This window comes from Ceratotherium simum, chromosome 12, assembly GCF_057802395.1.
Source record: "Ceratotherium simum simum isolate JZ-2026a chromosome 12, ASM5780239v1, whole genome shotgun sequence".
Taxonomy (NCBI): domain Eukaryota; kingdom Metazoa; phylum Chordata; class Mammalia; order Perissodactyla; family Rhinocerotidae; genus Ceratotherium; species Ceratotherium simum.
This window is the reverse complement of record NC_141911.1, coordinates 61,274,257-61,301,428: the sequence shown is the minus strand read 5'-3', so window position 1 is coordinate 61,301,428 and position 27,172 is coordinate 61,274,257. Positions and strand designations below refer to the sequence as shown.

At 34.8% G+C, this 27,172-nt stretch overlaps 1 protein-coding gene across 6 annotated transcripts in view; it reads left to right on the top strand.

The window, feature by feature from the left end:
* USP53 (ubiquitin specific peptidase 53) overlaps positions 1-27,172 on the top strand; it is a 66,116-nt gene that overhangs the window by 25,314 nt on the left and 13,630 nt on the right. For 3 of the 6 annotated variants that reach the window (XM_004426541.3, XM_087437679.1, XM_087437680.1), the window contains 12 exons: positions 4,571-4,663; positions 5,914-6,048; positions 8,186-8,299; positions 8,382-8,464; positions 11,253-11,358; positions 11,946-12,092; positions 13,209-13,358; positions 18,388-18,550; positions 19,047-19,199; positions 20,421-20,567; positions 21,615-22,353; positions 23,464-23,540. In XM_004426541.3, the coding sequence (XP_004426598.1) occupies positions 4,571-4,663; positions 5,914-6,048; positions 8,186-8,299; positions 8,382-8,464; positions 11,253-11,358; positions 11,946-12,092; positions 13,209-13,358; positions 18,388-18,550; positions 19,047-19,199; positions 20,421-20,567; positions 21,615-22,353; positions 23,464-23,540 (2,107 nt within the window). Of the gene's footprint in view, positions 1-4,570; positions 4,664-4,884; positions 5,330-5,913; positions 6,049-8,185; positions 8,300-8,381; positions 8,465-11,252; positions 11,359-11,945; positions 12,093-13,208; positions 13,359-18,387; positions 18,551-19,046; positions 19,200-20,420; positions 20,568-21,614; positions 22,354-23,463; positions 23,541-27,172 lie in introns of those variants that run through there. The other 3 variants (XM_087437681.1, XM_087437683.1, XM_087437682.1) reach the window with 3 other exon arrangements.

Sequence of the window (27,172 nt, the reverse complement as noted above, 5' to 3'; positions counted from 1 at the left end):
GCCAGTACCATACTGGTTTGATGACTATAGCTTTATTGTATAGCTTGAAATCAGGAAGTGTGATGCGTCTTGCTTTGTTCTTCTTTCTCAGGATTTCTTTGGCTATTTGGAGTTGTTTGTGGTTCCATATAAATTTTAGGAGTGTTGTTTCTACTTCTGTAAAAAATGCCCCTGGAATCTTGATAGAGATTGCATTGAACCTATACGTGGCTTTTGGTAGTATGGAGATTTTAACAATATTAATTCTTCCAATCCACGAACACAGGATACCTTTCCGTTTATTTGTGACTTCTTCGATTTCTTTCATCAATGTCTGGTAGTTTTCAGAGTAGAGATCTTTCACCTCCTTAGTTAAATTTATTCCTAAGTATTTTATTGTTTTTGATACTATTGTAAATGTGATTGATTTCTTTATTTATTTTTTAGAAAATTCATTGTGGGTGTATAGAAATGCTATAGATTTTTGTTTGTTAATTTTGTATCCTGCAACTTTACTGAATTAATTGATTAGATGTAATAGTTCTTTGGTTGAGTCTTTAGGATTTTCTCAATATAAAAGCATGTCATCTGCAGTAGAGACAATTTTACTTCTTCCTTTCCAATTCTGGTACCTTTTATTTCTTTTCTTGCCTGATTACTCTAGCTGAGACTCGAGTACTGTGTTGTATAGGAGTGGTGAGAGTGGGCACCCTTGTCTTGTTCCAGATCTTAGAGGAAAAACTTTGAACTTTTCACCATTGAGTATCTTCTAGCTTACATTATTTCTCATGAAAAGCCTGCTGTCATTTTTATCTTTGTGCTTCTGTATATAATGTGTTCTTTTTCTCTGGCTGCTTTTAATATTTTCTCTTTATCACTGGTTTAAAGCTATTTGATTATGATGTGTCTTGACATAGTTTTCTTTTGGGATTTATTGAGCATCTTGGATCCGTGGGTTATAATTTTAATCAAATTTGGAAACACTTTGACCATTATTTCTTCAATAATTTTTTTGTCTCTCCCCTCCTTTGGGGGACTCCAATTACGTATATTGGTTGCTTGAAGTTGTCCCACAGCTCCATGATGCTGTATTCATTTTCTTTCTCAGTCTTTTGTTCTCTCTGTTTCATTTTGTATGGTTTCTCTTGCTGTGTCTTCACGGTCATTAATCTTTTCCTTTGCAGTGTCTAATCTGCTATTTATCCTATCCAGTGTATTTTTTATATCAGACATTGCAATTTTCACCTCTAGAAGTTTGATCTGGGTCTTTTTAAAATCTCTTTCATGTCTATACTTAATATGTTCACTCTTTTCCTTAGCTTCTTAGATGTACAAAATATAATAGTTGTTTTAATGTACTTGTCTACTAATTCTGTCATTTATGCAAATTCTAGGTGTTTCAATTGATTTTTTTTTCTTCCTCATTTTGGAGTATATTTTCTTGTTTCTTTTAATGCCTGGTAATTTTTTATTGAATGTCTTTTAATCCCTGTAATTTTTGAGTTTTACCTTGTTGGGTGATGGATAGTTTTATATTCCTAAAAATATTCTTGAACTTTGTTCTGCGCTAGGGTTACTTTATTGGGAAACAGTTTGATCGCTTTACTTTTAAGGTTTCTTAGGCAGTGCCAGAGCTGTGTTCATTCTAGGGTTAATTTCTCTGCTACTGGGGCAAGACCCTTCTTCTTTAATCAGAATTCTGTGAATTATGAAGCTTTCCACTTTCGATGTTGGAAACAGGCACATCCTAGGCTGGTATGAGCTCTAGGTACTTTCCCTCTAATCTTTTTGGGTATTTTTTTCCACGGCCTTGGGTAGTTTCCTCACATGACTCACCTGAATACTCGAAGGGGACCCTGTACAGAGCTCTGGTGTTAACTCTCTGGGCAGCTCTCTCCTCTGCAGCACTGCCCTGCCAACTCTGACTGCTTTGGCTTCCCTGAACTCCCAGCTCCATCTCTTCAACGTAGGGGATCTTCTGGCCTTTGATGTTGAAATGTCTGCCATATAAATTAATTTGCAAAGCCAATCCTCACTGACAAAACAGCTATTCAAATAGTTTTTGTCAGAAAAAGCCTGACTTCATTTTAAAGAATTCAAAATACAAATGTTAATATGTAGTTTGATGAATACTTTTTAAAACTGCTGAGAAATATTGTGGAATACCTCTTGTAAGAAATTACTGAAAGTGGACATTCTTAAAATGTTATGCATGTGATATAAGTCAGAAAAATGAATTTATATGCCATTTCTTGTTACTTAATTTTAAAGTTATTTTTTAGATCTTTTTGAAATGAGAAATATGATGAGAGGTTTGTATTCCTTTATTAAATGCATGTGCATATATGTATTGATCTTTTGGAAATAATTAAATAAGAAACATGTATAAACATTCAATAAACAAAAAATTAAAAAAAAAACATTCAAAAATAAGCACATTAATTTTGTTAGGTGCCATGTTAAAATGCTACATGCAAATAATGCAAAAGAAAACAACTAGTCCAACAAATTGTTTAGACTTTAATTTTTTTAAACAGGTGGTAGAGTACAATTAACATTTTAAAAAGAACTAGGATGAGGATTAACAATAATTAGAACAATTTTTGATATGAATTTGTTAAAATAGGTTTTAAACTGTTGTATTGAAAAATGTACAGAGAATTTGCAAATTCACATAAAATACTTTTCTGTAGCTTGGATCCAGTGTAACTTAAAAATTTTGCTAATCCCAGAAAACTTTCCGGTTACGTTTGAAAGACTCACTTCGCTAGCCTTATAAACAGTTTATAGAGTGTATTGTCTTTTGGCTGAATATTGTAAACTTTTCCTGATGAGAAAGTAGTACAATTAAGTATGTATGGCATATTGGTGTGGTTTTAAAGTCTCTAAGTTAAGAGCAAAGTTATAATATTTATGGCTATCATTTGTTGTGTTCTTACTGTGTGCTAGACACTATCTGAACACTACGTTTTATCTAATTGAAACGTTACAGCAATCCAGAGAGGTAGGTACTATGTTTATCCTCATTTTACTGATGGGAAAACTGAGTTTCAGAAAATATTTTGCCCACGTCAGCCCAGGCACTGGTAAACAATAAAGCCAGAGTTAGAACCCAGGCAGCCTGCCTTCAGAGGTTGTTGTTAACCACCGTGCTGTGTTACTTCCCAAAGCTTTGCTGTCATGATCTTCTTCTTCCTTGTTGGTAATATGAATTTCATGTAGTGTATTTTATGGTATGATAGGATATGATATACAAGAAAGTTATGACGGGCCGGCCCTGTGGCTTGGTGGTTAAGGTGGCTGCGATGCTGGTGGCCCGGGTTCGGATCCCGGGTGCGCATCGAGGCACCACTTCTCCGTTCATCCTGAGGCCGAGTCCCGCATACAGCAACTAGAAGGATGTGCAGCTACGACATACAACTATCCACTGGGGCTTTGGGGGGAAAAATAAAATAAATAAAATCTTTAAAAAAAAAAAAAAGAAAGTTATGAAACATTTTCAAGTGCTTTACAAAACACTGAGTTATTTGTGATAGGTAAATGGGTCCTATTAGTTAGGCTTTAAGAAAGGCAACTCTCAGAGGGAAATGTTGAAGTGACCTTTAGTTATTGAATAATTGAAAATATAGGAAACATTAAAATCATTTGTTTCTGTTAACCTTTGTTTTTAGTTGGGAGAAACGAGAGGCCATGAATGAATTTTCTTAGTTATATTGCTTGAGGAAATGACTGAAAGATGTAGGGGAACTTGAAGAGTTTCATTGTTTGTTGTAGTAGTATTTACAGGAAGAAATACAGCTGACATGCATTGCATGCCGGTTATGTACTGGGCACTGCTCTAAACACTTTACATATTATTACGTACTATTTATTCCTTACAAAAACTCTATGGGACATGACTATTATTATTCTCAGGGTGCAGATTTCAGGTTTTTCAGAATGATTTTAAGTGCTAGATTGATTTATTTCAACAATTACAGTCTTTTTTTGTTTTGTTTTTGTCTTTTAGTAGCAGATGAGAAATGGATAATTTGCAGAAAATATATTCAGGTTATTTCTTAACTGCTGTCTCTTACCATGCTGCACCCCCCATTACCACAGAGATGCCCCTCTCTCATTTAGTATACAGTGACCACATGGGCCACTGCTCACCCCTTTTTCTTTCCACAAAGCACTGACCCCTGTTTGGTACACCCTAGCTTTCGACTCCAATGATATTTCCTTCCTAAATTTCGGTTTGTAATGAGTATTATAATCACTTCCTCTTTCATGTCTCTGCCAAGTCCTCCATTCAGTATGCCATGTTTTCTGTTCATATAAAATCCTTAACTGAGGAATTAGGTTTTTCCTGCTATATTCCTGTCATGATTTTTACATGTGAGTCGATAGGAAGATCTTCTAAATCCATCTTTTATATGCACTACATGTATGTAGCAGTTTTATACTTGCTGTTATTTTTAGTGGTTGTGGATGTCTGATTGTGTACAAGAGATTAAGAGAAGTTATTTATTTTAAAAATATTTAAATCTGTCTTTTCTCACGGTGAGAAAAATCTTACTGTGTTCTTTCTTCGCATCTCACTATTTTTTAGGTTTTATGGCAATTGGATATATTCCGACGAAGCTTGCGGGTTCTGACTGGACATGTTTGTCAAGGAGATGCCTGCATATTTTGTGCGTTGAAGGTAACTTTTTAATAGTTCTGAAAAATTACTATCAATTCTTTCTCCAAAAATTTTATTTTATTTTATAGTTGATATTTGGTCAGTTTATTTGTAATTCAACTTCATTGTCAAGTGATTTATAGTTTTGAATTCTTAAAGTATGGTTTATTGAGGCTTGTTTTCATTTTCCACTTTTATATAAGGACAGCTACAATTAATATTCTGAATAGTATAAATTGTTAGGCACATTACATTTTTCATTATTCTGAAATAATTCTCTATTCATTTTAACAAATATTTTTGAGCTACTACTGAATTCTGGGCACAGCTGTAGTTACTGAGGATATGCAGTGAGCAAACTGATCAGAACCCCTGCTCTCATGGAGCTCGTGTTCTCATAGGGGAGGAGACAGTAAGGAAGCAGAATACAGAGTATGCTGGATGATGTTAATTGCTCAGGAGATGAAATAAATCAGGGAGAGGGAATAGAGAGTGTGGAGTGGACAGGAAAGCCTCACCAAGAAAGCGCCATTTGAATCAAGACCTGGAAAAGGTGCCGGAGTGGACTAGGGCGTTCCAGGCAGGCAGAGAAACAGCAACTGCAAAGGCCCTGAGGCGGGAGTGTGCTGACATGTTCCAGGAACCTGGGTGGCAGAAGCTTTGTGAGCAACGGGGAGAGTGATAGAGGTGAGCTCAGGGGTGAGGTGAGTCGTGGCTGCTTTAAAACATGTCTGTAGGTTCTTTTGCATTCATCCTGTCAAAAAGGTGGAGTCTCATTCCTTGAATATGGGCTGGCCTTAGTGATTCTTTTCAGTCACATAGAGTGTGGCAGAAATGATGCTGCAGGCATTGAGGTTTGGTTATGTCATTATATGCTTATTCTTGCTTAACATAATTTTAATTCCTATAGTATACTTTTAGATTTAAGGCAATTTATCTCAAAACTCTTCCTTAAACAACGCGCATCAGAGTCAGCTGGGGAACAGTTTAAAAATGTCTTAGTCGACCAGAATCTCTGAGGATGGGACCTGAAAGCGCTATGTGTTTAATTCTTGTTCACACATTTGCTCACACTTGATTTAGAGTCTGGGGCAGTCATTTCTAACATAACTGATACAAATAATTAATTTTTTATGGGATTTTCAAGCAAAACAGTGTTTTGTATTAGTGTCTAAGTCTAGTGTTTTGAGTTTCACTATGTTGTAATGAAATTATTGAAGTGTTTTATGGTTGTTGACATTACACTTACTGATGTACTTGTTGATTTGCAGACAACATTTGCACAGTTTCAGCACAGTCGAGAAAAAGCACTCCCCTCAGATAACATAAGGCACGCTCTTGCAGAAAGCTTCAAAGATGAGCAGCGATTTCAGCTTGGCCTTATGGATGATGCTGCAGAGTGCTTTGTAAGTATTTTTGATAATCCTTAAGTCTGGATAGTAGTTTGCATTCCTTAAATGATGCAAATTTTGAGACAACTTAAACATAAATTTATAACAATGGAAAAGTATCAGAACTGGTCAGTGAATCCATGACTTACTCATCCTTCAGAGCTCCTTTAAATCCATCTGTGTTTCGTGTATGTTTGCTTTTGATGATTTGTGCTGCTTTAATTTGTATTGAGTGTTTGTAAAATACTAGAATATTTTAAAATTTATTTATTGGAGCAAAACAGTTTATTAAATATAAATTATATCACTTTTAAGGAAGTGTTGTGCCTCCACAGGATTTACATGTGCAACACACTGCCAGCAGTAACATTTCTCATTACATGCAATGCAATGATTCTCTGTGGGAAAGAAGCGGATCTTGGTGGGCAGCCATCAGGGGCAGCAGTTCTGATATGTATCTCATTCCAGGTTGAGAATCACTGCCTGAGGTTAATGTTCTGAGACTCTGTTACCACCATATTGATAAGGAGAGCATTCCTTTGATCAGCAGTGTACCTTATACACCTTCTAAAATATGTATGTTGATTCCTAAATGTTTCGGTAACATAGATGTCACCTGTGGTTAAGGCATAACCACTTCTTCTCTTAGTCCTGTATCTGTTCAGCAAATGCTGTAAATTCTTTTCATCAGAAACCCTTTTAAGGTTTTCCTTGCCATGTTGTTTCTCGGTCATCACTTCTTCCTTGTCGAGGCCTCTACTCTCGATATGATTTAAGCCTCTTTGCTAGTATCCTTTCAGCATATCCTCTTTACAGTCTGTTTTTAACGGCCATCAGATTAACGTAATTTTCTTCAGATTAGTGATTGCTCTTCATATATTTCTGTAATTCAAATCTAGGCTCTTCTGACATTTAAGCCCCTTTACAGTTAAATTCCAGCTTATCTCTTTGCTTCCTCCCTGAATTTTCCCTTCTAGTGAGATGGTTCCGTTCTGTTCTTCAAACACATCTTTTAAATTCCTGCTTTACAGGCTTTCTTCAAGTTCCTGAAACATTTAAAACTTTTCTAATCTATTGTTTGTTAAGGGTCAATCTAAGTTATACCTACTGGACAATGTATGATTACACCACCCAATCAATTCTCTGAATTTCTGTAGAATTTACTATCTGTAGAATTCATTTGGCATCTATATGTTATTACCATTTTTTTAATGAGCATCTTGACTGTTTCCTTGGACAGCTGGAAAGCTCCTTCACTAGTGTACTGCCTAGCAAACTTGCTATGTTGATTAAGGTGTGTCAAAAACAGCATACACAGTCATGAAATATGCTTTTCATATTTCTTACATTTATAATTGATCCACTGCTTAAAACATAAATATATTTTGCACAATACTGTACTTTATAGTTTTACTTTCACTTAAATAAAATGTACTAATACATGATATGATAATTCATGGAATATCTAGAAATGCAGTCTTAAATAATTGGATGGTTTTAAATGTCCTGGGGCAGAACGGAGGGGTGGGGGGGAGTTGGCTAATTAAAAGAATCTATTGGTTAAGCCTTGGTAAAAAGAAGGATTATTTTGTTAAAGAAATAAATACCCCTTATTGATCTGTATTACAAATCTGAACTTTCATATGAAATTTGTTGCAGAGCACATTCCTTGCGTTAAGGTGTTAGTGCAGATATTAAAAGCCTTTATCATTGATACTTTGATGTAAGTTATATAGACTATCCAGATGATCCAAGTAGGATTTTTGAAAAATTAACTGCTTTTTCAAAATCATATGAGAAAGCTGGGAACATAGGAAACATTTTCTAATATTAGATTCTAGATGTCAGCCACCATGAGTTGATTTTTAAAAGAGTTTTAAAAATCTTTATTAAAATCATATGTTACATTATAGTGTTTGTTTTGTTAAGAATTTTTTTAAGCTAATGCTACAAAAGGTGAATAATTGAACAACGTTTGCTGTGTTGATGGAAGAGGAAAAGCTGAAAAGCTGACAGTGTGTATGGCACTCCTGCATGTAACACTTCGGAAAATCTTAAAAAGATTTTTAAGTTTGTAAAGTTAAAAAGAGTTGTATTTCGAAGTGTCCTCTGTAAGACCCACAACTCATTTGTCTTTTAATTTTTAAATTAGGAAAATATCTTGGAGAGGATTCATTTTCACATAGTGCCAAGCAGAGACGCAGACATGTGTACCTCCAAGTCCTGTGTCACTCACCAGAAGTTTGCTATGACTCTGTATGAACAGGTGAGATGGCTTCACTAGTTTATTAGATATTTATCTAATCAATGTAATTAAATATAAATTAAACATATGTTTTTACCTATAGTGTGTGTGTCGTAGCTGTGGAGCATCATCAGATCCTCTCCCTTTTACAGAATTTGTGCGGTACATTTCTACAACAGCCCTGTGGTAAGAATATATTAAAGCATATTTACCAAAGATGTTAATAATGCATTTAAGCACATTGAGCATTTATTTTATAAAACTATGACATACGTGAATTTCTACTCTCTGTCTGAGATTAACAAATATACTATCATCAGAGGTACAGTACCTCTATACTATACAAGAGTTGTCTATCTTAGTTGGCTCTTTCTGATTGAGCCTAATCTATGTACCATTTAGTGAAATGTACTAAACATTAGTCGAAATTTACAGTTGGCCTGGTGGCACAAGTGGTTAAGTGCGCGCGCTCCACTGCGGCAGCCTGGGGTTCGCCGGTTCAGATCCTGGGCACGCACCGATGCACCGCTTGTCAAGCCATGCTGTGGCGGCGTCCCATATAAAGTAGAGGAAGATGGGCACGGATGTTAGCCCAGGGCCAGTCTTCCTCAGCAAAAAAAAAAAAAAAAAAAAAGAGGATTGGCAGATGTTAGCTCAGGGCTGATCTTCCTCACACACACAAAAAATTTACATCTACTTATATTTATAGCAAGTTTTTGGAACAATGAAGGAGATTTTAAAATGACAAACTCAGTGGTAAATGGAATTGCATGTGATTTCTTCATTTTTGCTAAGGTGTTACCTTTATAGTGGCCATGTTTCCTGTCACCTCCACCATGTCCCTTCATGGTGATGATGGAAGCTAGGGTAAGCAGAAAAGGGGGAAAAAAGGAAAAATAATCCTCCATTAGGTTTATTGCATTTAAGGCCTCAACATTTACCTGAAATAAAAGTTTTCCATGCTTCCTGCCCCCTCTCTCCCTCCATCCTCCATTCCTCCCTATCCATGAAACATTAGCTAGTTAGGGATCCAGAAATGATCCCTAGATTTTACATAATAAGAATTGTTTGAACACTTTCGAACAGGTATTTGAGAATATAAATATTTGATGTACGATAAACATTGAATATGATCATAAATGTTTACACATATTTTAATTCAAAAGATAAAACATGGATCAATAATTATCAGAGTACATCAGTACAACAGTTAGTTGATAAATGCAACCAATATTTTTATCATTGTGCAAAATGAATATGAGGTGTTTATCCATTTAATTATATTATTAAACTTCCTGGCTTTCTTGGATGTAGCACCTTATTTCTTACAGATTATTGAATAATAACAATTTGGTTATTTGGTTGTGTTTAGTATCTTTGTTATATATACAGAGTTGGGAAACATTTGTTTAGAGAAATATTCCCTAAACTTCATTCAATTGTCTGCTCATTTTTTTCATTTTGTATGAAAAAGAAGATGGTGTTTGAACAAGAATAGACCACAAATTAATTGGATTGGTGGTCACCAGAGAGGAAGGAGGGAGGGAGGAGGGCGAAAGGGATGGTTAGGCACATGTGTGTGGAGGTGGATTGTAATTAGTATTTGGGTGGTGAACGTGATGTAATCTATGCAGAAATAGAAGTATAATGTTGTACACCTGCAATTTATACAATGTTATAAACCAACGTGACCGGAATAAAATTAAAAAAAAAAAACAAAAAACCTATAAAACTTTGTCTACCTTGAAACTCTTGTTTTAAATGCCAGTGCTCTGAGGCGGTATCTTAAGTAATTAGATCAGTCTCTCCCTGGTCCACAACCACATTATAAGACCCCAGACTTTGAATTCTAATTATAATCTCTCTCTTTTTATTGGTGATAAGTATTGAATGCCAATTATTGAATGTTTACTGTGTTCCAGTCTTTGCGCAAATTGTTGCTTTTAATCTTAACAAAAACACTATTTTGTTGATGAAGAAATAGGTTTAATGAGGTTAATCTGGTAAATGGACTAATTAAGATTAAAACCCTGGTCTGGTTTCATTTCAAATTCAAAATTTGTTTGGTTAACCACTACTCTGATGCTGTCAATTTTGTGAAACCATTATGTGCAATTTGAAGGAGCCTATCAGATTTATGCTTTCTAGTATATTTGTGAAGTGCTTTAGAAGAATGGGTACTTTTAGTTGTTATTGAATATTGTATATTATTTAAACTGCTGAACCTAAAATATATGCAGCTCTAGGACAGTTATATTACTATGAGGTAGAACCAGAGCGTCTAGAATGGAAACTAGGAAGGGTATTTGGGTTTACAATACATCACTTTGTGGAAAGGTTTAACTAGTTGCTTAAAGGCACTTAATACCTTGATATGTAAAAATGTGACTCAAGGGGAAGTTGAATAAAAAGTGACACAGATACCCTGCCTAGGTTCTTATGAAATGATTAGCATTCATAATAGGAACAAAAGACACAGGCCTGGCTTAAAGAGCTTTGGTTGTGACTCTACATTAATCAGCAAAGGGCCGGGCCCTTCTTTTAGCTGAAAATGATAATTTTGTTTCTGGGAACTTTAAGCCAGAGAGGGAGCCTTTCCTACAGTTTGTTGTTCATGTTAGACCACAGTTTAAACTCAAGTCCCTAATTGTTAAGTAATAATGTAAAAGAAACATTTAACTTAGAACTACCTTCAGATGGAACATCTTACCTCGTTCGTGTAGTTCGGAACAATGGTATAATTTCATGTTATTTTAGTCTATTCTTGACATAATATTTTCATCATACACTTGCCAAATTTCACAATTTTCACTTTATGGAAGTTTACTTTATGGTTAATTTTTCAGACAAACTCATGTTTTAAGAGAAAAAAAGTGATCATACCTATATTGACAACTTAGTATTTTTAATGCATAGTTTATTAGATCTTTTATAAGTGCATAGGCCAGATTTGGGACTGCTTCTTCTTTTGTAGCAATGAAGTTGAAAGAATGATGGAAAGGCATGAACGCTTTAAGCCTGAAATGTTTGCAGAATTGCTACAAGCAGCAAATACAACTGATGACTATCGGAAATGTCCTGTAAGTATGATTTGGAGAATATTAGTATGTGTCTATGTTTGTAAATTTGAACTAGACATTTGAAAGTAGACATTCAGAAATGATCATGTAAATATTATATGGAATTAATTTTAAGAATTTTTTTCAATATTATTTTAGATAACTATACCATGGGAGCTGTCTATCTTAGCATTATTTCTTTAAAAACTCTTAATTTTGTGAAGGATTTGAGGTAGCATATGTTGATTAATTTTTTTTAAGTTCTGAAATCTATCATTTAACTAAAGAGAAAGTTAGTTTCTTTTTTTTTTCCTTTAAATAAACATTACAAATGGTATCATTCTTTTCTCATGTAATATTAATGACTTCAAGGGTTTTCTACTTTTTTTAGGTTCAATTCTTGTTTTAACAAATTTACAAAAATATTAAAGAAAAGTACTTTGATTTAAAATAAACTTCCTTTTTAATCAATAATTAAGACAAATAGTTTGCTCGAAGTCCATTTTAGTTTGCTGAAGAAATAAATTTCTAATATATATTAAGATTCTCATTGCATAATACAATCTGTTTAGAAAATTTTAAAACTTGCCTTTTGTGTTTTTCTTTAGAGTAACTGTGGCCAAAAAATAAAAATTCGCCGTGTTTTAATGAATTGCCCAGAGATTGTTACAATTGGTTTAGTCTGGGATTCTGAGCATTCTGACTTGACTGAAGATGTTGTTCGGAATCTGGCAACACATCTTTATCTTCCTGGGGTATCTCAACTGTTTTTATTCTCTTCCCTTTTATCTTTCAGTTCCTCTAAAACATCTTCATATATTATAACACACTTTGTTTTTCAGAACTAAATTTTCTTTTTTTTTTCTTTTTTGAGGAAGATCAGCCCTGAGCTAACATCCGTGCTAATCCTCCTCTTTTTGCTGAGGAAGACCGGCTCTGAGCTAACATCTATTGCCAATCCTCCTCCTTTTTTTCCCGAAAGCCCCAGTAGATAGTTGTATGTCATAGTTGCACGTCCTTCTAGTTGCTGTATGTGGGACGTGGCCTCAGCATGGCCGGAGAAGCGGTGCGTCGGTGCGTGCCCGGGATCCAAACCCTGGCCGCCGGTGGCAGAGTGCGTGCAGTTAACTGCTAAGCCACGGGCCGGCCCTAAATTTTCTTTTTAAAGGAAATAATGTTCAGCTGTAACTCTGATCAAGTTAATCAAATCAGGCTAAGTGGAATGCCTTTCATGCATAGACTGGGAGTGGCTTATCAATTACAAACTAAACTATCTCATACCCTATCCCTGTTTCACTCTAGAATGATGATGATATGATGTTATATGTGTGTGTGTATGGGTATATATATGATAATGATTATAAATATAAATAGTAATCTAGAAAGTTTTAAGATTTAAAATTCATCTACAGCAGTGATTTCTTAAAATGCTTATTACCATCTTAATATATTTTGAATTGGTTTATATTACAATTAAACTTCTAGATAATTATCTTTTAGATAATATGTTTAATGTATGTTTGAATTCGTGATTCAATCAAGAATTATCAGGAAATGTGTCATTTATCTCATACTTTGAGTTTATATATGTGAAGTATCAGTTCTGTTACTGAAGAAACTGTGTTACTGAACTAAATTGTAGCAAACTCATTTTATTGGATTTAATATTTCTTATGGACCAATGAAAAATAGCAACTCTGTTAACAGTGCAGTGTCAGTGGTGATGTCAGTACTAATATAATATTGAATTGGATTGCAGTATGCATGAGAAATATTTTTCATAGTGAATCAAATACATGATTCATCAAATTATTGTTCTTCATTTTTAAAAATATACAGTATTAAATGTACATTATTAATTTTTTAAATAGCTTTTTTATAGGGTTACTGATGAAAATGCCAAAAATAGTGAACTTCACCTTGTTGGTATAATCTGCTACACTAGCCGACATTATTGTGCCTTTGCTTTTCATACCAAGAGTTCAAAATGGGTGTTTTTTGATGATGCAAATGTGAAGGAGGTAAGTGACACTTTCACTAACTGGAATAATTATTGTGATTCTTACTTTTTAGGAATTAATGATTTATAATATAGATATGATGAAATGATGTAATTATATAAAATAATGATATAATTATTATATAAAATAATAATAAATGAACTTAATGATAAGAGCATCATTAAGTTCACACTTCCTTTTATTAATTCTTGAAATCTAGTTTATTTTGAAGTTAGCTTTTAAACCAGTTAATTTCGAGAATAATAAAAAGATGACTGCTTAATGAATGTTAGTATACACATATGTAACCGTCAGTGATCCATATGTATGCTCTTTTGTCTGATACATAATTGTTATGTATCTCTTTGCGGATGATTCGCAATTGCTTTGTATAACTTGTGAGGAACATTTTTCTTTTTATTGTAACTGTCTTTTCAAATTTTGTTTCTGGTATTCAGAATTAGATATATCTATTATATCTTTTGGTAAATTATTTACTCAAACGTTACAATAATGTCTAGAAAACTAGTGAATAATAGTTCTTAATAAGGAGCATGTGTCAGAAGCACCTTTAGAGCTTTTTGAGAAACATATATGCCCCTACTCTTGAATTCTTGATTCAGTGATGGAAGCAGATATCTGAACTTTTTAAAAGTTCTGCAGGAGATTCAGACTTAGCTAGAGTTGAAAACTGTTGATCTTGTCTACGCTGTTCTCAGGCTTATTGGCTTTGAGAATCCTATTATTAAGCAGTAAACTGATTTAAAAATATAACTTATGTGATTGTAAGAAGCAAATGATGTACAATTCCATTTACTTTCATTTAAATATATAACAAAGGGCCATTTTTCAGCACCACGATTTACTAAGTCAATAAAAGTTCAAATATTTGGTATTTAGTGAACTTCTTATTCTGCCTACAAAGGATTAACTGCTATGGGAATAGCCCCTCCACTATGAAAAATTAGAAAGCCAAGTAGATGAAACAGCTTTTTTAGACATTGGACAACAGGCAGCTGAACAGAGAAAAGGGAAACGAATGAGATGAGCCTTACAATTACCCATGCTTATGCCCTGGAGGTAGATTCTGGGTTGTCCAGCAGGGAAGGGGGAACGACAAAGCCCAGTGGTCTCCCTGAGTTCAGGAAACTGAAATTAGAGTTCAGGGAGGCCAAGATGGCTAAAACTTGCTGGTCAGAATACTAGAAAGTGGAAATACAGAGGGAAAGTGCTGGAGATTGGGAGAGGGTCCCCTTTAATCTTTGGCTGAATGGTATGATCTGTGTATGTGTAGGGCAAACCTGCACCAGGTAGGGGAAAGAACATCTGGAAAACAGAAGGGCAAACAATCCCCAAAACCATTACAGGGCTAGGAAGAGTTTGCATTCCCACCAGCAAAGTGGAAAGATGTAATACACAGGGCATCAAGTAGAATCCTCAGGAAAGTATTACCTTCATAGTGGGGCCGAATTATCTCTAGATTGAAGATTGCTCTGGACCTGACGTAAAAAGCTTAACATGAAGCTTTTTTTTTTTTTTTTTTAATTTTTTGTTTATTGCAGTAACATTGGTTTATGACATTGTAAAAGTTTCAGGTGTACATCATTGTACTTCTATTTCTGCATAGATTACATCATGTTCACCACCAAAATACTAATTACGACCCATCACCACACATGAAGCTTTCAAAGGACCAAGTTGATCCCACATAACTTAGCTACATGCCAGAGCAAAGTCCAACACTTTTTAGAGGAACATAACAAAATTCAATACCCAAAAATGTAAAATTCAATAAAATTTCAATATGCCATTTCAAAATAGCATTTGCAAAGAATTAAGAAAATAAGACCTATAACCTGAAGAAATATTAATAAAAACAGTCCAAAATGAGAGATGGGAATATCAGACAGCAATGTTAAAACTGCTGTTTATATATAGAGAGATTTAATAGGTAGCGGTCAATAAACATGGACCATAAAAATAACTGATAAATTTGACTTCTTTAAAACTTAAAACTTTGCTCTTCAGTAAGATGCTGTTAGAAGAATGAAAAGGCTACCCAGAGAAAATATTTGTCAAGCATATATCTAATAAAGGCTGTATCCAGAATATGTAAAGAACTATTACAACTCAATAATAAAAAGACATATCAATTAAAAAATGGGCAAAAGATTTAGACAGTTGACCAAAGAAGATATATGAATGGCCCTGGAAATGATATTCGATACATCATTAGGCACAAGGGAAATGTAAGTTCAATTCAAACTGAGATTCTGTTACAACCTTATAATGGCTCAAATGAAAAAAGACTCACCATACCAAGAGTTGTCAAGGACGTGGAGCAGCTAGATCTCTCATACAAGGCTTATGGAAATGCAGAATTGAACAGTCACTTTAGAAAACAGTCTGTCAGTTTCTTATAAATTTAAACATGCTCACTATACAACTTAGCAGTTTCACTCCTATGAAAATATATGTTCACACAAAACTTGTACTTAAATGTTTGTAGTAGTTTTATTCATAATAACCCAAACTGGAAAAACTCAAATGTGCATCAACAGGTGAATGGATAACAAGTTGTGGTATAGCTATACAGTGGAATATAATACTCAGCAGTGAAGAGGAATGAACTGTTGATACATGTAACCATGTGGACACATCTCAAAAGCATTATGCTAAATGAAAGAAGTGAGACATAAACAACTAAATACTATGATTCTGCTTATAGAAAATTCTAGAAAAGGAAAAAACAAAGTGATAAAAAGTAGATCATTGGTTGGCAGGCCCTTCAAAGGGGACATGGGGAAGTTTGAGGGGTGAGAATTACATGACTGTACATTTTTCAGAACTCATTGACTTACACACTATAACTGGATAATTTTACTTCATGGAAGTTATACTCAATAAAGGCAATGAAAAAATTTTGGTATTTATATTCTAAAATCAGCACTTTGCTGGAATTACTTAGTGCTTTGATGTAGCAGTTTATTAAGAAGTTCCATTTTGAGTTGGTGTGTAGCAACATTTTGGTGCTCCTACTTTGCATGCACATAGTTTAAATTGTCAAAATTTGGAGGAAGAACTGGGTCTATTAATCACCCTGCGAGTTTTATGTTTGTTTTGTTTTCAGATTAATTCTTCACATATCTCAGAATCCCAGGTAAGGAAAGTAAACAGCTAAATATGTGTAGTTTGAAAAAGCCTCTTAGGAATTTTTTTTTAAAGGCCCCTTTCCTGCAAAATTAATATTCTAGAATGCTTTGTTTTTTGTTTGTTGGTTTTGTTTTTAAATCAACTTTATAGAGTTACAATTTACAAACATTAAAATGCACTCATTTTAGGTGTATAGTTAGGGTTTTGGGTTTTGTTTTGTTTTATTTTGTTTTTGGTGAGGAAGATTGGCCCTGAGCTAACATCTGTTGCCTGTCTTCCTCTTTTTGCTTGAGGAACACTGTCGCTGAGCTAACATCTGTGCCAGTCTTCCTCCATTTTGTATGTAGGATGCCGCCACAGCATGGCTTGATGGCAGTGTGTAGGTCTGCACCCAAGATCCGAACCCGCGAACCCCGGGCCACTGAAGTGGAGTGCGTGAACTTAACCACTCTGCCACCGGGCCAGCCCCTATAGTTAGGGTTTTGACAAATACGTACACCTATACGTACACCTCTACAGTTATTATATAGAATATTTTCATCAACCCAGAAAATTCTATCATGCCCCTTTACTGTCAAGCCCCCCACCCCACCCCAGGCCCCAGGAAATCATTGATCTCACTATAGATTAATTTTGCTCATTCTGCAGTTTTATGTGAATGTTCTCTTGAGTATGCATTCCTCTGTGTCTGACTTCCTTTGTTAAGCATAATGTCTTTTAAGATTCATTCATATTATGTGCATCAGTGCTTCATTTTTATTATTGTGTTCCATTGTATGGCTATATAACAATTTATTTATCCCTTCACCTGTTGAAGTAGGAACAGTCTTTGTGGGAACATATTTTTTTCCAGTGCTCTTAGATAATACCCATAAGTGGAATTGCTGGGTTGTATGGCAAGTGTATGTTAAACTTTACGAGAAACTGGCAAATCAATCTCCAAAGCGATTGATTGTACCATTTTACATCCCTCCAGCAGTGTGTGAGAGTTCCAGTTGCTGCACATTCTTAGCAAGCACTCCGTGTTGGTAGGCTTTTTAATTTTAGCCCTCCTAGTGAATTTATAACGTTATCTCACTGTGGTTTTAATTTGCGTTTCTCTTATGATTAATAATGTTTTGAGCATGTTTTCATTTGCATATTGGCCATTCTTAAATCTGTTTGGTGAAGTGTCAGTTCAAATGTTTTGACCATTTTTCAAGTTAGATTGTCTTCTTATTAATGGGTTGTAGGAATTCTTTATTTGGCACACCAGTCCTTTATTAGATATATGTGGCTTATTTTTTTCATTTTCTTGATAGTGTCTTTCAAAGAGAAGAAGTGATTAATTCATTTTGATGAAGCCCTGGTTTAAACATTTTTTTGTGTGTGTGGTTTGTTTGCTATCCTAAGAAATCTTTTCCTCCCCCAAGGTTGTTAAGATTTTCTCTTTTGTTTTCTTCTGTAAGCTTTATCGTTTTCCTGTGCTTCATTATGAGTTAATCTTTGTGCTTTATTTATAATGAGGTCAAAGTTCATTTTCTCATATAGCTATCCAGTTTTTCCAGCATTTATTAAATAGACTCTTTTATATTTCCCCACTAAGTTGCCTTGAAATCTTTGTCAAAAGTCAATCATGTATGTGAAAAGCTTTTTAAAATATGAGCATCTAAATCTTGACACAGAAAGCATATAACTTTGTCCATTAGTTTTTTTAACGGTAAAGTTTAAAAGGTTTTTGTTTAGACTCGTTACTAAATAAGATAAAATTAATCATATAATATGATGGACAATTGAACTACTAGTATCTGAATGTCTTTAAAATTTTTACTATACCAATTAGTTGTTTCTGCCTTTTCATGTAATGCGTTGAATGCAAGGTTCTGTTTTGTTTTCATTCGTGGTGGTTTTTTAAAAGGTTGGAACTCGATGGAAAGACGTGGTCTCCAAGTGCATCCGGTGCCACTTCCAGCCGCTGCTTTTGTTTTATGCAAACCCAGAGGGCACAGCAGTGTCTACTGAAGATGCGCTCAGGCAGGTCGTCAACTGGTCACAGTATAAATCCGTTGCAGAAAATATGGGTAATTCTTTTTTTAAATTCTTTTTAGTGTTTTTCTGTTATCCCAGTCACACTAGGAATACTAAAATACTGAATATAAAATGAGTGTTGAGGATAATTTCAAAATGTAGTTTCGGTAAAGTGGAGTTCAGGAAAATTCTCATACTTTGAGTTAATCTTCAGAAAGAAACCTTTTCTCATCATTGGGCTCGGAGGCACCTGCAGGAGCCCCCACTGCTATGGTCACACAAGCACAGAAAGGGATCCTTGGCTGGTAGCTCTTTGTAGCAATAAATATTGAAATTTAAAATGAGTTACTACACTGGGAGTAGTCCAGAGCAGCCAGGCTGGTTTGGGATGCGTTATAAAGATGTAGAAATCCTTAAGAGATGTCAATCCTCTAAACTTTTGAGTAATTTTGTCTGCAGTATTAAAAATGTCTGAAAAGATGATTCAAACATGTCGTCTTCTTGTGCGGAGGAGGAAGGGGATGATGCATTTTTGTTTGTCTTTTTAAGGATTTGAGAAGCCCTCAATTTATAAGCGAGATAATTTAAAAGAAAATGGATTTGGTGATCAAGCAAAACAGAGAGAAAATCAGAAAGTTCACGCAGATAATATTTCACCATTTAATCGGAGCCACATTCAAACAAGTGGTGGTAGAGGACCAGGTATGCGTTTCATTGTCATTCTTACGTTGTTCCTGAGTAGTTAAGCCTCCTCCTTTCTTCTCTTACTGAATCTATAATTCCTGGTAAGGACCGTACAAAAGGAAGGTGCAACTTTCCTTGGCCATGAAGAGAAAATAACAAGTAGAAAACAAAATTTTGTCTTTGGACGTATGCATTTCTCTGAGACCTGTAGTTTCATCTGAACAACTTGACTGAACCAGTGTTTGAGTTTCTCCATGCTCTCAGACCGGTAGTACCTTGGAGGCAATCTGGACAGTTACCAAAGAAAGCTATAATGTGGCCTTTCCTTCAAGGAGTTAATTATTAACTTGGAGAGGAAAAACATGAGTTAGTAATTTGGCTCATATGCCATTAGTGAATGCAGCAGGAGTTCAAAGTTACTATAGTTGTAGTTTACTCTTAACCTCATTTTTATTCAACTCGGTCTTGTTATTGTCACCCCACAGCTTTAATTTTCACAGACCAAATTCTGTGACTTGAGTCAAAAATGAAACATCATGGTATTGTGTGTAGTTGTGGTTTAGAAATTGTGTGGATGTTCAGGATGACCATAAAACTAACCTGTTTCATCAAGGGTGGTAAAATTCAGAATTAACAAAGATTTACAATAAATGCTTTTAAAAATTCTTAATGGAACTATACCTTTTTCCCTCTTATATATTGTTGGTGCTGTTAGATTAAGCCAATATCTATTTTTTAGGCCCAGAATCGGTGTATGTGTTTAAGAACACAAATATTGGAACCAGACAACTTGGGTTCATGATCCCGATTCTGCATTTACAAGCTGTGTGAACTTGGGCGAGTTTTTAACTTCTCTCTGCCTCAGTTTCCTGATCTGAAATGGAGACAGTAATTGTACTCACCTCATAGACTTGAATGAGCTAAGCCGCTTAGAGTAGTGCTTGACACACAGTGACCCTCACTTACCTGTAGCTATTATTTCAGTAGCCAGGCTCTTTTTTCCTTTACACTCGCCTTAGGAACTGTACAGGGAGTTTTAAAAGACAGCAGGCATCTCCAGTGTCAGGATAAACCACACTGAGTTTTTAGTTAAGCGTAAAAATGAGTTATTATATACTTTATACTTTGTTTTTAATATATAACATCTTAAAATTTTTATATAGTTCCATTTATATTTTTATTGAGCAATTTGAAAAATGATCTTTATCATTATTTTTTTTTAAATGATTTCTTTTACAGTTAAGTTAAGTCACAATGATCAAAGGGAAAAAATAAAAGACATTTCCAGAGAATGTGCTCTAAAAGCCATTGAACAGAAAAACTTACTTTCCTTACAAAGGAAAGATTTGGAGAGGGGGCAAAAAAAAGATTTGGGCCGACAAAGAGGTAAGTTAAGAGCTTATACTGTTCATTTGAAAGGCGGCTGCTAAAATCTTATTTGAAAACCAAATTTTATAACTTTAATGCAGTTTAATATAATTTATCTTTTATTATATATATTTTTATATATTATATATCTTAATACGATTTCTTTAATACACTTATTAAATCTGTAAATGTAACATTTTCCTGGTTCTTATTTAATTCTAGCTTGGAATACTTGTGTTTATTTTGATGTCTTAACTTTACTTTTAATTATAAATTCAGTTCATCCATGTGGCACATTCAAATAATAAGGAAGGTTATAAAATTAAGTGAAAAGACCTTCTTTTCCTGTAACTCCTAACCTTCCCTCTGTTCCACTGTTGCTGCTCTCCAGTTCATTTTGGGCATGTCTTACTCTTTCCGGTTTTATGCTCTTTTCTTTATGGACATTCCATAATTTAACTGATCCTCTGGACTTTAAAAGATGGTTTGAGGTTTTTGCTGCAGTGACATCCTTTCACATATACCTTTGTGTACTTTTTGTGAATAGCCACAGCATAACATTCTCTCAGAAGCATTGCTGGGTTAGGGTATGTTTATTTTTAGTTTGATAGACGTGGCTCAGTTGCCCTCCTGAAAGACTGAACCCGTCTGTGCTCCCGCCGGCAGTGATTGGATGTCTGTTCTTCACGCTCAGCAGCAATTAGTTTAACAAACTCTTAAATCTTTACCAATGTAAGAAGTGGAAAATATTTTTATTTTTATGATTTTCATTAATTATGTATGAAATAGAATACTTTCTTTTAAAAAAAACTTCTTTATCTTATGATCTACTTTAGAAATCATTTTTTAAAATCAGTATATAACCATTTGTTTTATAAATGCCTCTCATTAAGCATAGAGACTGAAAATTACTTTTCAATCTCAAAGCACTATGTGATATAATTTAAATACTTATTATTTACTTATTACTGTTTAACATTTCTTCTCAAACAATGTATTTGGCTTGTCACTAAAAAGTGGCTCTGAAGAGTAGTTCATCTGTGTATTTATTATATATTTTTGAAGATTTGGTTGATGAAGACCTTCCACATTTCAAGCCTGGATCACCTCCTGCCCCAAATGACATTAGACAATATGGCAATCCACATCTACATCACAGTCAAGGAAAAGGACCATTTAAACATGACCGAGTTGCCCATCAGAGTCGAGCTTCTGCACAAGTGTTAGGTTCAAGTAAATCCCAGAGTTTTGCTCCGGGAGAGAAAATCACTGGTAAAGTGAAGAGCGACAGTGGCACTGGATATGATACTGACAGCAGCCAAGATTCTAGGGATAAAGGAAGCAGCTGTAATGGCAGTGGTAAAAGCCGGAACCGAGGGTGGAAACCTATGAGAGAAACGTTGAATGTTGATAGTATTTTTAATGAAAATGAAAAAAGGCAGCATAGTCCAAGACATAAATCAAATATAAGTAACAAACCTAAATGTAGCAAAGATCAGAGTTTTAACAATTGGCCAAAAGAGAATCCAAAGCAAAAAAATTTAATGACCATATATGAAGATGAAATAAAGCAGGAAATAGGAAGCAAAAGTTCCCTGGAATCTAATGGAAAAGGAACAGAGAAAAATAAAGGCTTCAAAGAGACTAAAGTTCCTGGTGACAATTGGCAGATGCAAAGGACTGAGTCTGGATATGAAAGCAGTGATCATATCAGTAATGGATCTGCTAATTTGGACTCACCTGTTATCGATGGAAATGGTACAATAATGGATGTCAGTGGTGTTAAAGAAATGGTATTCTTCAGGTAATACACAAATTAAATGAATGGTTCCCCCCCACCATTCTCTCTTGTCAAGTGTTTGAAGTAATTTTCAAAGTTTGGAGACAATTAAGTGTAATGAAAAGAACTTGAGCTCAGAGTAAAGAAACCTGGGATATTGCAGGTTATTTGATATTTCAAGTTTCTATTTTTAATAGTTATTTCCTGATTCCAAAAATGACAACTGTTTATTTTTAGGAAATTTAGAAAGTGGAGAAATATATTACCACTGTTGCCACTGAAAACTGTTTATATATACTACAGGTTTTAAAGCATAGATTTAAATTGGTTGCATCTCAGTCATTAAGTTAATTGTTTAATTCTTCAATCTGTATAATGCTCATTATTCTACCTCTAACGTCTGTAACTCAGAACTGGGGTTATTTTCTGCTGTCACAATCCACTTCCATGAAAGAGATGTTTTTTCCTTTAGCAGATTAAAAGAATGCAACCAAATAACTCAGTTTGTGTTCGATTAATTCTTAATTAATTAATTCTGAATACATTTATTATATTACTGTTAGCAGTGAATACGTTTGCACTTCTCTGTGTAACCTCTAAAACATGTCCACAGCTTAAGTAGCTGATTTCTTAGGTCAGTCTAGCCACTATTTCTGCTTTTAATCCATCTAAAACATCTTAATTTGTTAATAGCTGGTATTTTTACCACATTCATTATTAAAAAGTCAGATTTGAAAAAATCACCTACTTGTGTTTTATTAAAATAATCATTGTAATAAAGACTTAGGGCAACTTTTATTTGGCAGGGTAACATTATAACGCCTCTCGGAAAGGGGTAGTCAAGAGTATTAGAAAAATCAGGACTTTGTAACCTGATGGGCTTGGATTTTAATTATTGGGCAAATTAATTTGACTTTCACAGCCTTAATCTCCTATTGTAAAATGAAGATCATAACTATTTATAAGTGTTTCTGTGAGATGTAAATTCAACAATGTACATTAATCCCCTAGAATAGCATGTGGCATATAATAATTGTTTAACAAATGTTATTTCCTTTCCTTTTCTTAGAATAAACTAAAGTACTAATCCATGATAGCTAATATGTTTGGTATGTGTTTTGTTCTGTTTTCTAGTGACCAGATTAAGACAAGCAACCTAAATATAGAACGTGTGAACTGTACTTCCCAACAGAGCAAAAACCACTTGGAAGGTAAAAATTTTATTTCAATACGTTGTAATAGTAGCAGTAAAGAATAAATTGTGATGATAAGAGTAAAGAAGCTAAGAAGTCTCCTGTTACTGATAAGTTTATGAGTAATGAGGACAGAAGTTGGGAGAGTTCAAGCTTCAAAGCTTTTAAGGATGAGAATAGCTATTTCAGGGAATGGGTAAAGGGGAAGTGAGTCAGTCAGGATAGGCTAGGTCCTGGTGTGCAACGGTAACAACATCAAAATCTCAACGTCTGTAATGCAAGTTTGTTTTTGCTCATGATACATGTCCAGTGGAGGTCCACCTGGAGTCTGTTCCTAGTAATTGCTCAGGGCCCCAGGCTAATGGGACCCCACCTCCACAAATACTTTTCTGCTCACTGCAGTGTTGGAGGGAGAGAGGATTGAAGGAGGACACAACATGGAGAACCACGTGTAAGCTCTTAAAACTTCAACCCAGAAATGGTACACGCACTTCCATTCACATCTCATTGGCCAGGGCAATCTTTCAGCCAGACCTAATTTCACAGAGGGTGGAAGAGTCTAGGTTTACAGGTGCCTGGAACTGACCTGGAGTAAGGACAAATAGAAAAACTGATAAACAGCCTCCTGGAAGAGTGCAGTTTGGGAACAGTAATATGGAATGGTGTAGCTTTATTTATTATAGGTGATTTGTTAGCAACACACAGCAGCCCAGAAACAAAGAAAATTAGACTTCTGAATGTACACAGAATTCAGGATTGCTATTGGGAGGATATACCTGAAAGATCTGGAGGAAAGGGATCAAGGAAAATGATGAGCAAGGGGATTACTGACGTTACAAAGACAATGTTTTCAAATTTTAGAATTCAGAGGCCCAGAAGGGGATACAATTTTTCACAATAAAAAATACCCACAAGGAACATATTTTAAAATTTGTTTCTAGTCTTTATCATCCTTAAGGCTTTTATGGAGATTATTTTTTAGGTGGCAGACATTGAATATGATTAAATGTTAAGTTATTTTGTTTTCATCAAATGGTATAATATCAGAAGGAAACACTTATATTAAGGAAATAACCTTCCTTTCCCACATAAAATGTCTTGCCTGTGTTAAAAATCTGATAAAAGTCTAGTAACCAAGTATTACAGGAAACAGTAGAGGGTTGGCCAGAAATCAACAGCAGAAGTCGGTGAGATTGAACAATAACTGCAAGTTCAGTACTCTTAACAAAATGATGCTTGTTTCCTGGTAGTAATAAAAACACAAGGCCGTAGAGATTTTGATGGTCAAGAGTGCATTGCTATAAGAGCTTTGTAGTGGGTTTCCCTATTTAATATGAAAGAATATTTATGTATGAGTATGTAACCCATTTAAAAGTAATTTTTTTATTGTTGTAAAATATACATAACAAAATTTGCCATTCTAACCATTTTTACGTGATAGGTCAGGGGTGTTAAGTACCTTCACATAACTGTGCAACCATCACTACCATCCATCTCCACAACTCTCTGTTCTTCTCAGACTGAAACTCTGTACTCATTAAACAACTTCCCATTTCCCCCTCCCACCAGCCTCTAGCAACCACCATTCTACTTTCTGTCTCTATGAATTTGACTACTCTAAGTACCTCATATAAGTGGAATCATACAATATTTGTCTTTTTGCAATTGGCTTATTTCACTTAGCATAATGTCTTCAGAGGTCATCCATATTGTAGCCTGTGTCAGAATTTCATTCCTTTTTAAGGCTGAATAATATTACATAGAATGATATGAGACATGTTGTTCATCCATTCTTCTGTTGATGGACATTTGGGTTGTTTCCACCTTTTGGCTATTGTGAATAATAATGCTCCTGTGAACACTGGTGTACAAATATCTGAGAGTGCCTGCTTTCAGTCCTTTTGAGTACATACGGAGAAATACAGTTGCTGGAGCCTATGGTGATTCTATGTTTAATTTTTTGAGGAACCACCATACTGTTTTCCATAGCAGCTGCACTATTTTATTTTCCCACCAGCAATGTACAAGAGTTCCAACTTCTCCACATTCTCACCAACATTTGTTGTTTTCTCTTTTTCTGAGAATTGCCATCTTAATAAGTATGAGGTGGTATCTTATTGTGGTTTGTGTAACGCACTTTTTATTTAATTACATAAATTGCTTGTTAAAATTATTTCTTATTTAATAAATAAACTTCATAGCCTACCATAGTTCTTTGAGCTGGTCTTAACCTTGAGACCTTTTTTTAATGTTCCTGCCTTGAGGCATCTGTGTGTGTATTCCCCTCCCCTAGTCTAGGACTGAGAACATGGTAAAGTGGTATAGAAATTTTTTCCCAAGCTAAAAACTTTCCCTGCATGGATTTTTTTTTTCAATAAGGCACAATTTAATTTAATTCTTTGTGATTTGGTATGATTTTCTTGGTTTTCTCCTATTTCTTATTTTAAAAATGGGGGCACACTTACATTATTGACCTGAAGAATCACTTTCTAACAATAGATAAAAGACTTTTAGTTAGTTATGGAGCCTTAGAAATTTTTTTATCTCCATATTTTGTTTGACATTTAAGTCAAATTTTTTTTTTATTGATGTTTTAATGGTTTCTAAGATTGTGAAATTTTTGGGTTGTACATTTTTGTTTGTCCATCACCATATATATGACTCCCTTCACCCCTTGTGGCCACCCCCCACCCCCCACCCCCACTGCCCCTGGTAACCAGAGTCCAGTTTTCTCTGTCCATGTGTTGGTTTATATTCCACATATGAGTGAGATCATACAGTGTTTGTCTTTCTCTTTCTGGCTTATTTCACTTAACATAATACGCTCCAGGCCCATCGATGTTGTTGCAAATGGGACGATTTTGTCTTTTTTTATGGCTGAGTAGTATTCCATTGTATATATATACGACATTTTCCTAATCCAGTCATCAGTCGAGGGACACTTAGGTTGCTTCCACTTCTTGGCTATGGTGAGTAATGCTGCAATGAACATAGGGGTGCATAAGCCTCTTTGGATCCCCAGTAGTGGGATGGCTGGATCATAGGGCATCTCTATTTTTAATTCTTTGAGGAATCTCCATACCGTTTTCCATAGAGGCTGCACCAATTTGCATTCCCACCAGCTGTGTATGAGGGTTCCTGTTTCTCCACATCCTCTCCAACATTTGTTGTTTTTTGTCTTGGTGATTATAGCCATTCTAACGGGCGTGAGGTGGTATCTTAGTGTTGTTTTGATTTGCATTTCCCTGATGATTAGTGATGTTGAGCATCTTTTCATGTGCCTATTGGCCATCTGTGTATCTTCCTTGGAGAAGTGTCTGTTCATTTCCTCTGCCCATTTTTTGATCGGGTTGTTTGTTTTTTTGTTGTTCAATTGTGTGAGTTCTTTATATATTATGGAGATCAACCCCTTGTCAGATGTATATTTTGCAAATATTCTCTCCCAGCTGGTTGGTTGTTTGTTCATCTTGATTCTGGTTTCATTTGTCTTATAAAAGCTCTTTAATCTGATAAAGTCCCACTTGTTTATTTTTTCTTTAGTTTCCCTAGTCTGGGTAGGCATGTCATCCAAAAAGATTCCTTTAAAACCAATGTCAAATAGTGTGTTGCCTATATTTTCTTCTATGAGTTTTATAGTTTCAGGTCTCACC